This window comes from Thalassophryne amazonica, chromosome 7 (assembly GCF_902500255.1).
Source record: "Thalassophryne amazonica chromosome 7, fThaAma1.1, whole genome shotgun sequence".
Classification (NCBI taxonomy): Eukaryota; Metazoa; Chordata; class Actinopteri; order Batrachoidiformes; family Batrachoididae; genus Thalassophryne; species Thalassophryne amazonica.
The window spans coordinates 67,684,945-67,694,921 of NC_047109.1; the positions used below are offsets into that span (position 1 = coordinate 67,684,945).

The 9,977-nt window shown below is 41.0% G+C and overlaps 1 protein-coding gene across 2 annotated transcripts in view; it reads left to right on the top strand.

The window, feature by feature from the left end:
• Positions 1 to 9,977, top strand: part of hormad1 (HORMA domain containing 1) — a 66,464-nt gene that overhangs the window by 39,772 nt on the left and 16,715 nt on the right. For both annotated transcript variants that reach the window (XM_034174374.1, XM_034174375.1), the window contains exons 9-10: positions 2,069 to 2,220; positions 3,467 to 3,624. In XM_034174374.1, coding sequence (XP_034030265.1) covers positions 2,069 to 2,220; positions 3,467 to 3,624 — 310 coding nt within the window. The remainder of the gene's footprint in view (positions 1 to 2,068; positions 2,221 to 3,466; positions 3,625 to 9,977) is intronic.

Genomic DNA, 9,977 nt, shown 5'->3' on the forward strand with positions numbered 1-9,977 from the left:
TAAACTGGAGTAAGTCGGAATGCATGCCTCTTTCACCTACATGCTTGTCTGGATATGTCTCTCCTTTTAACTCTAGATGGTTGCCGTTAGGTATGAAATATTTAGGTCTTCTTTTGAACCCTAATTTAGAAGAAATAATGCAATCAAATATGGAACCTCTCCTCCTCAAAATAAAAACAAATTTAGATAAATGGGGGAAATTAAAACTTACATTATGGGGGAAAATAAATGTGATTAAAATGATAATTGCTCCGCAATTCAATTATGTTTCCATGATGTTACCTGTGAAAATTCCACCAGATATATTTGTTAAATTTGAGAGGTTGATAAAAGATTTTTTATGGGAGAAAAAAAGACCAAGAATAAATATAAAAAAAAATGTGCCCCCCAAAAGAAATTGGAGGTCTTGCACTTCCAAATGTAAAACTTTATAATCTGGTTTTTGAAATGTCAAGGTTGGCAAAACATTGGACAAAAACGGACTTGGATATGAGCTGGATCAAGATTGAGCAGGAGTTGGCTGAACCATTCACGTTTCTGGACATTTTATCTCAAGTGTCAAATACTAATTGTTTGGGATTACATGACAACCCAGTCCTCACATATTCAAAACATGTTTGGAGTGAGGTACATAAATATTGTGGGGTATCTCATTTAAGACAACATTATGCATCTTTGTGGAATAATACTGCTATACGAATTGGAAAAAAAACTGTCAATTGAAAGGAATGGATTGAAAAGGGAATTACTAAAGTTGGTCAACTTCATGAACATGGTGTGATAATGTCTTTTGAGGGAATCATTCAAAAATATAGGTTGGAAAGGACAGGGAATCTTTGGAAGTATTTACAATTGATAAATAAACCCTGTAGTGGAGTATTGTAAACTAACTATTGGAGTGCAAAAAGCAGCTCTATTTTACAAAGTTTTTATTAAGTTAAGAAAGGACATATGTGATAATTTGAGAGTTGTTTGGCAAAGGGACCTGGGTAGTAATATAAATAAAGAAGAATGGGATAGGATACTTTTGCATTCTTGTAAATATATAAAGGAGGCTAGAGGGCAGTTTACTCAATATAAACTTTTGCACAGATGGTACAACACACCATCTAAACTCAAAAGAATGGGGATTATGGTGAATGACAAATGCTGGAAGTGTCACTTAGCCCCTGGATCCTTCTTGCATATGATTTGGGAATGTGGAAAAGTTTACCCCTTTTGGGAAAAGGTTTTAGAATGGTTGGAAAGGTGGATTGGCAAAACAATACCCAGGTCACCAAGATTATGTTTATTAGGAGATCAGTCATTAATTCCAGGAATTACAAAATATGAATATGTGGTCTTGAAGACAGGAGTCATGACAGCAGCACGGGTAATTTTAACGGTGTGGAAGGATCCCTCTCCTCCAACTTTTGATAGATGGATGAATATCACAATGAAGGTAGTTTCATATGAGAAGTTATTGGCAATGTTAAACGACAATTCAGACATTTATTCTAAATCATGGGGATGTATTTTTGATTAAATAGTGGGGTTGGTTTGGGAGAAGTTTGGAAGGAGAACTTTTTCCTTTTTAAGTTGTGGTAATTTTGTAGAAAATCAATAGAGGCAGTACTAAATTCTATTGTACCAAATTGAACTATTAGGCAGTAACTATTATAAATATATATATTTATAATTTGCAGTTTGTTTATTTTATGAAGGGGACACGTATTGTTCAAGGTTGTGTCAATTTTGCCTGCAGTACCTCTTTCTCAGTACTACTGGGGGGACTTTGTATGAGTATTGTACACTTATGGCATAAATTTTATTTTATATAGTTTTTTAAAATTTTATTTACTATTATTATTGCTTTTTATTTACTTTCTTTAATTCCCTTGGGCCCAGTAGGAAATGTATAATTTTGGTTGCTGTCTGTTATGTTTAAATGTTAAAAATGAAAAAATAAATAAAAACTTGAATTACAAAAAAAAAAAAAGTAGAAAATTTAGGTGTCATCCAGCTTTTCACTGTGGCTAGATGAGCCTCTTTGATCATTTCTCCTCCTGTATTCCTTTTTGTGTATTAGCAACAACAACAACACGGTGACGGCAATGTCATTTGGAAATACTAAGAAGGCCAGCATTCTCCTTGTGAGGAAGCTCTACACACTCATGCAGAACCTGGGTCCTCTGCCAGATAACGTCTGGCTAAACATGAAGCTGGCATACTATGACGATGGTAACACATGAAAAAACAAATTATTTGTTGTTGAAAGCTTCATTAACAGATGTTTTTAGAATATACTGTTTTCTGTTGCTTCATAACTTTAGAAATACCACACTAAAAAGTTTTTGAACGACACTTTAGCACATTAACCATGACCCACAGCCACAACAAGTTACTCTACGGCCACCAAATAGCCCATGTAGTTGCTCATCATTTGGAAACCTTTAGGGCCTCTTCACACATAGCACGAATGGGGCTGAATGGAGCACGAAGGATGAATTGCATGCCATTTGTGAAAAATCAGAGCTGCCTCTAATGCCTCGTACAACACCTGTCACCACAACCATTCGTGCACACCAGCAGCCGAAAGACAGAGAGTGCCCTGTGGGAGCCCATTCTATCAGACTGTCTGCAGGTGTCGGCCAAATTCCAGGTGCCAGACACGAATATCCAATAGCACTTAGGAGGCTGTGACATCACTTTGGTACTCTGTAGGTACAAATCATTCTGCATGACCAAGATTTGCAGGTTTACATTATGGTGTCTGCCAAATATATATGAATCACATATGCTTTTGCCAGTTGAAATAAAGTTTTGATTTTATTTTTTTTCAAAAGCTTCTCTGATAGTTTCCTCTTCCTTGTCAGAGGAAGAAATTGAAGTTTTTATCCATCCATCCATCCATCCATTTTCTTCCGCTTTATCCGGAGTCAGGTCACGGGGGCAGCAGCTCAAGCAAAGCCGCCCAGACCACCCGATCCACACACACCTCCCCCAGCTCCTCCAGGGGAACCCCAAGGCGTTCCCAAGCCAGTCGAGAGATGTAGTCCCTCCAGCGTGTCCTGGGTCTTCCCCGGGGCCTCCTCCCAATGGGACGTGCCCGGAACACCTCTCCAGCGAGGCGTCCATGGGGCATCCGGAAAAGATGCCCGAGCCACCTCAACTGACTCCTTTCTACGTGGAGGAGCAGCGGCTCGACTCCGAGCTCCTCCCGAGTGACCGAGCTCCTCACCCTGTCTCTAAGGGAGTGCCCAGCCACCCTGCGGAGGAAACTCATCTCGGCCGATTGTACTCGCGATCTCGTTCTTTCGGTCATGAGCAAAATCTCATGACCATAGGTTCCAATCCTCACCTATGGTCATGAGATTTGAAGTTTTTATGTCTGTTGAATTTATGTAGTACCGTCATATGCGATTTATTTACTGGGTTTCTCTTTTGGGTTTCTCTTGCCATTTCATTTTCTGTTCTTATTTTCAAGTCACTCCTCAAGAGTACCAGCCACCAGGCTTTAAGGAAGCCAACTGTGGCACCATGGAATTTGAGAAAGAGCCCGTCAAACTGACCATGGGTGAGGTGGTCACTCCCTTCCACACGCTGAAGTTGGACATGGCTACAGAGCGACAGAGACTGGAGCAGGTGACATATTCAACTAATCGGTTAAGCAATATAATGCACTCAACTAATCGGTTAAGCAATATAATGCACTTTGTGTCTGTGAAATGAATATGTTAGCTTTTACTAAATGTGTTCATAATAATAGCAGTGTTTAAAAAAGTGAGCAAAGCTCAAAATCCTTATAATAGGTTTTATTTTCATACACACAAATGCACTGGGAACATGGCACATTCTGTTCCAAATCAAAACATGACGGAAAATTGATCATATTTGTTTTTACTGTACAAAAAGTGAGGAAAAAGGAATGTTAGGATGTTCAAAAAATATCAGTTTGCATTTTTGTAGTTTTCTCTGGGCCCCTACCCAATCAGACCAGGAGTGACATGTTTAGCCGCATGTTCTCCTTGAATTGCTGGCTGTCTGAGTGGTGTCCAAAAATGAGGTGGGCTTCATAGATAATTGGCAAAGCTTCTGGGGAAAACCTGGTCTTGTTAGGAGAGACGGCATCCATCCCACTTTGGATGGAGCAGCTCTCATTTCTAGAAATCTGGCCAATTTTCTTAAATCCTCCATACCGTGACTATCCAGGGTTGGGACCAGGAAGCAGAGTTGTAGTCTTACACACCTCTCTGCAGCTTCTCTCCCCCTGCCATCCCCTCATTACCCCATCCCCGTAGAGACGGTGCCTGCTCCCAGACTACCAATAACCAGCAAAAATCTATTTAAGCATAAAAATTCAAAAAGAAAAAATAATATAGCACCTTCAACTGCACCACAGACTAAAACAGTTAAATGTGGTCTATTAAACATTAGGTCTCTCTCTTCTAAGTCCCTGTTGGTAAATGATATAATAATTGATCAACATATTGATTTATTCTGCCTTACAGAAACCTGGTTACAGCAGGATGAATATGTTAGTTTAAATGAGTCAACACCCCCGAGTCACACTAACTGTCAGAATGCTCGTAGCACGGGCCGGGGCGGAGGATTAGCAGCAATCTTCCATTCCAGCTTATTAATTAATCAAAAACCCAGACAGAGCTTTAATTCATTTGAAAGCTTGACTCTTAGTCTTGTCCATCCAAATTGGAAGTCCCAAAAACCAGTTTTATTTGTTATTATCTATCGTCCACCTGGTCGTTACTGTGAGTTTCTCTGTGAATTTTCAGACCTTTTGTCTGACTTAGTGCTTAGCTCAGATAAGATAATTATAGTGGGCGATTTTAACATCCACACAGATGCTGAGAATGACAGCCTCAACACTGCATTTAATCTATTATTAGACTCTATTGGCTTTGCTCAAAAAGTAAATGAGTCCACCCACCACTTGAATCATATCTTAGATCTTGTTCTGACTTATGGTATGGAAATGATTGCCTCTACTGGTGGTTGGCTCTCACTGCGGTATTGTATCACTTCCTGTTCCGGAGCACAGCGGTGTTTTTCTGTATCTGTTAGCTGTTTAATCTGCGCGGTTAGATTGATCTAGTTATCTAGATTACGATTTGTTTCCCAGTGTAATCTTTACGTGCCTTAACTAAAGCACTCCCTCTGCTGAATCACCTCTAAATTATTTACACATTATTCACTTTGCGTGTTTTTAGGAATCTGCTAGCTTAGCGTAGCTACTAGCTCTTAGCCGATTTAGCATGGCGGCTTCTCCTGTCTCTCCCGCACTTTTCTGCTCTGGGTGTGAAATGTTTAGTTATTCCTCGGCCTCCTTTAGCAGTAACGGTACTTGTAATAAGTGTAGCTTATTCGTAGCTTTGGAGGCCAGGCTGGGCGAATTGGAGACTCGGCTCCGCACCGTGGAAAATTCTACAGCTAGCCAGGCCCCTGTAGTCGGTGCGGACCAAGGTAGCTTAGCCGCTGTTAGTTACCCCCTGGCAGATCCCGAGCAGCCGGGAAAGCAGGCTGACTGGGTGACTGTGAGGAGGAAGCGTAGCCCTAAACAGAAGCCCCGTGTACACCGCCAACCCGTTCACATCTCTAACCGTTTTTCCCCACTCGACGACACACCCGCCGAGGATCAAACTCTGGTTATTGGCGACTCTGTTTTGCGAAATGTGAAGTTAGCGACACCAGCAACCATAGTCAATTGTCTTCCGGGGGCCAGAGCAGGCGACATTGAAGGAAATTTGAAACTGCTGGCTAAGGCTAAGCGTAAATTTGGTAAGATTGTAATTCACGTCGGCAGTAATGACACCCGGTTACGCCAATCGGAGGTCACTAAAATTAACATTAAATCGGTGTGTAACTTTGCAAAAACAATGTCGGACTCTGTAGTTTTCTCTGGGCCCCTCCCAATCAGACCGGGAGTGACATGTTTAGCCGCATGTTCTCCTTGAATTGCTGGCTGTCTGAGTGGTGTCCAAAAAATGAGGTGGGCTTCATAGATAATTGGCAAAGCTTCTGGGGAAAACCTGGTCTTGTTAGGAGAGACGGCATCCATCCCACGTTGGATGGAGCAGCTCTCATTTCTAGAAATCTGGCCAATTTTCTAAATCCTCCAAACCGTGACTATCCAGGGTTGGGACCAGGAAGCAGAGTTGTAGTCTTACACACCTCTCTGCAGCTTCTCTCCCCCTGCCATCCCCCTCATTACCCCATCCCCGCAGAGACGGTGCCTGCTCCCAGACTACCAATAACCATCATCAATCTTGTTCTGACTTATGGTATGGAAATAGAAGACTTAACAGTATTCCCTGAAAACTCCCTTCTGTCTGATCATTTCTTAATAACATTTACATTACTCTGATGGACTACCCAGCAGTGGGGAATAAGTTTCATTACACTAGACGTCTTTCAGAAAGCACTGTAACTAGGTTTAAGGATATGATTCCTTCTTTATGTTCTCTAATGCCATATACCAACACAGTGCAGAGTAGCTACCTAAACTCTGTAAGTGAGATAGAGTATCTCGTCAATAGTTTTACATCCTCATTGAAGACAACTTTGGATGCTGTAGCTCCTCTAAAAAAGAGAGCTTTAAATCAGAAGTGCCTGACTCCGTGGTATAACTCACAAACTCGTAGCTTAAAGCAGATAACCCGTAAGTTGGAGAGAAATGGCATCTCACTAATTTAGAAGATCTTCACTTAGCCTGGAAAAAGAGTCTGTTGCTCTATAAAAAAGCCCTCCGTAAAGCTAGGACATCTTTCTACTCATCACTAATTGAAGAAAATAAGAACAACCCCAGGTTTCTTTTCAGCACTGTAGCCAGGCTGACAAAGAGTCAGAGCTCTATTGAGCTGAGTATTCCATTAACTTTAACTAGTAATGACTTCATGACTTTCTTTGCTAACAAAATTTTAACTATTAGAGAAAAAATTACTCATAACCATCCCAAAGACGTATCGTTATCTTTGGCTGCTTTCAGTGATGCCGGTATTTGGTTAGACTCTTTCTCTCCGATTGTTCTGTCTGAGTTATTTTCATTAGTTACTTCATCCAAACCATCAACATGTTTATTAGACCCCATTCCTACCAGGCTGCTCAAGGAAGCCCTACCATTATTTAATGCTTCGATCTTAAATATGATCAATCTATCTTTGTTAGTTGGCTATGTACCACAGGCTTTTAAGGTGGCAGTAATTAAACCATTACTTAAAAAGCCATCACTTGACCCAGCTATCTTAGCTAATTATAGGCCAATCTCCAACCTTCCTTTTCTCTCAAAAATTCTTGAAAGGGGAGTTGTAAAACAGCTAACTGATCATCTGCAGAGGAATGGTCTATTTAAAGAGTTTCAGTCAGGTTTTAGAATTCATCAGAAGAGTTTCAGTCAGGTTTTAGAATTCACCATAGTACAGAAACAGCATTAGTGAAGGTTACAAATGATCTTCTTATGGCCTCGGACAGTGGACTCATCTCTGTGCTTGTTCTGTTAGACCTCAGTGCTGCTTTTGATACTGTTGACCATAAAATTTTATTACAGAGATTAGAGCATGCCATAGGTATTAAAGGCACTGCGCTGCGGTGGTTTGAATCATATTTGTCTAATAGATTACAATTTATTCATGTAAATGGGGAATCTTCTTCACAGACTAAAGTTAATTATGGAGTTCCACAAGGTTCTGTGCTAGGACCAATTTTATTCACTTTATACATGCTTCCCTTAGGCAGTATTATTAGACGGCATTGCTTAAATTTTCATTGTTACGCAGATGATACCCAGCTTTATCTATCCATGAAGCCAGAGGACACACACCAATTAGCTAAACTGCAGGATTGTCTTACAGACATAAAGACATGGATGACCTCTAATTTCCTGCTTTTAAACTCAGATAAAACTGAAGTTATTGTACTTGGCCCCACAAATCTTAGAAACATGGTGTCTAACCAGATCCTTACTCTGGATGGCATTACCCCTGACCTCTAGTAATACTGTGAGAAATCTTGGAGTCATTTTTGATCAGGATATGTCATTCAAAGCGCATATTAAACAAATATGTAGGACTGCTTTTTTGCATTTACGCAATATCTCTAAAATCAGAAAGGTCTTGTCTCAGAGTGATGCTGAAAAACTAATTCATGCATTTATTTCCTCTAGGCTGGACTATTGTAATTCATTATTATCAGGTTGTCCTAAAAGTTCCCTAAAAAGCCTTCAGTTAATTCAAAATGCTGCAGCTAGAGTACTGACGGGGACTAGAAGGAGAGAGCATATCTCACCCATATTGGCCTCTCTTCATTGGCTTCCTGTTAATTCTAGAATAGAATTTAAAATTCTTCTTCTTACTTATAAGGTTTTGAATAATCAGGTCCCATCTTATCTTAGGGACCTCGTAGTACCATATCACCCCAATAGAGCGCTTCGCTCTCAGACTGCAGGCTTACTTGTAGTTCCTAGGGTTTGTAAGAGTAGAATGGGAGGCAGAGCCTTCAGCTTTCAGGCTCCTCTCCTGTGGAACCAGCTCCCAATTCAGATCAGGGAGACAGACACCCTCTCTACTTTTAAGATTAGGCTTAAAACTTCCTTTTTGCTAAAGCTTATAGTTAGGGCTGGATCAGGTGACCCTGAACCATCCCTTAGTTATGCTGCTATAGACGTAGACTGCTGGGGGGTTCCCATGATGCACTGTTTCTTTCTCTTTTTGCTCTGTATGCACCACTCTGCATTTAATCATTAGTGATCGATCTCTGCTCCCCTCCACAGCATGTCTTTTTCCTGGTTCTCTCCCTCAGCCCCAACCAGTCCCAGCAGAAGACTGCCCCTCCCTGAGCCTGGTTCTGCTGGAGGTTTCTTCCTGTTAAAAGGGAGTTTTTCCTTCCCACTGTAGCCAAGTGCTTGCTCACAGGGGGTCGTTTTGACCATTGGGGTTTTACATAATTATTGTATGGCCTTGCCTTACAATATAAAGCGCCTTGGGGCAACTGTTTGTTGTGATTTGGCGCTATATAAAAAAATTGATTGATTGATTGATTGATTGATTTTTCTTTACAAACTCAAACATTTACTGTTTAAACTGAAAAATGCTTGAAGATTTATCTTTCCTTTGAATCACTGAACTAATATTTAGTTGTATAACCACTTTTTCTGAGAACAGATTCACATCTGTGTTGCATGGAGTCAACCAATTTCTGGTACCTATGAACAGGTATTCCAGCACAGGATGATTGGACTGCATTCCACAGTTCCTCTGCATTTCTTGGTTTTGCCTCAGAAAAAAAGCATTTTTGATGTCACCCCACAAGTTTTTTGTTGGATTAAGGTCTGGGGATTGGGCTGGCCACTCCATAACGTTAATCTTGTTTGTCTGGAACCAAGATGCTGCTCACTTGGTGGTGTGTTTGGGGTCATCTTGTTGAAAGACCCATTTTAAGGGCATTTCCTCCTCGGCATAAGGCACCATGACCTCCTCAGCTATTTTGATCAAACTGATCCATGATCCTTGGTATGTGATAAATAGGACTGACACCACTGTATGAGAAACATCCCTATATCATGATGCTTATGCCACCATTCTTCATTGTCTTCAGAGTGTACTGTGGCTTTTGTCATCTTATAGCATTTGATATCATTTTAGCTGAGCAACCTATCATTTTCTGTATTTCTTTATACGTTTTCCACTCTCAAATCAGCTTTTCAAGATTTTCAGAGAGAAATTCATGACAACCAGCATGTACAACATTTGCTGCCTTCGTCCTTAAATAAGGGCCACTGTTGTGTGGGCCGCTGAAGAGGAGGTACTGCTGGCCCACTACCAAAGGGCGCCCTGCCTGAAGTGCGGGCTTCAGGCACGAGAGGGCGCTGCCGCCTCACAGGAACAGCCGGGAGTGACAGCTGTCACTCATCAACTACGACAGCTGTCACCTGGCTGGGCTAAGGGTGGGTCATAACATTCACGTGGGACATACACACATATCTGCAC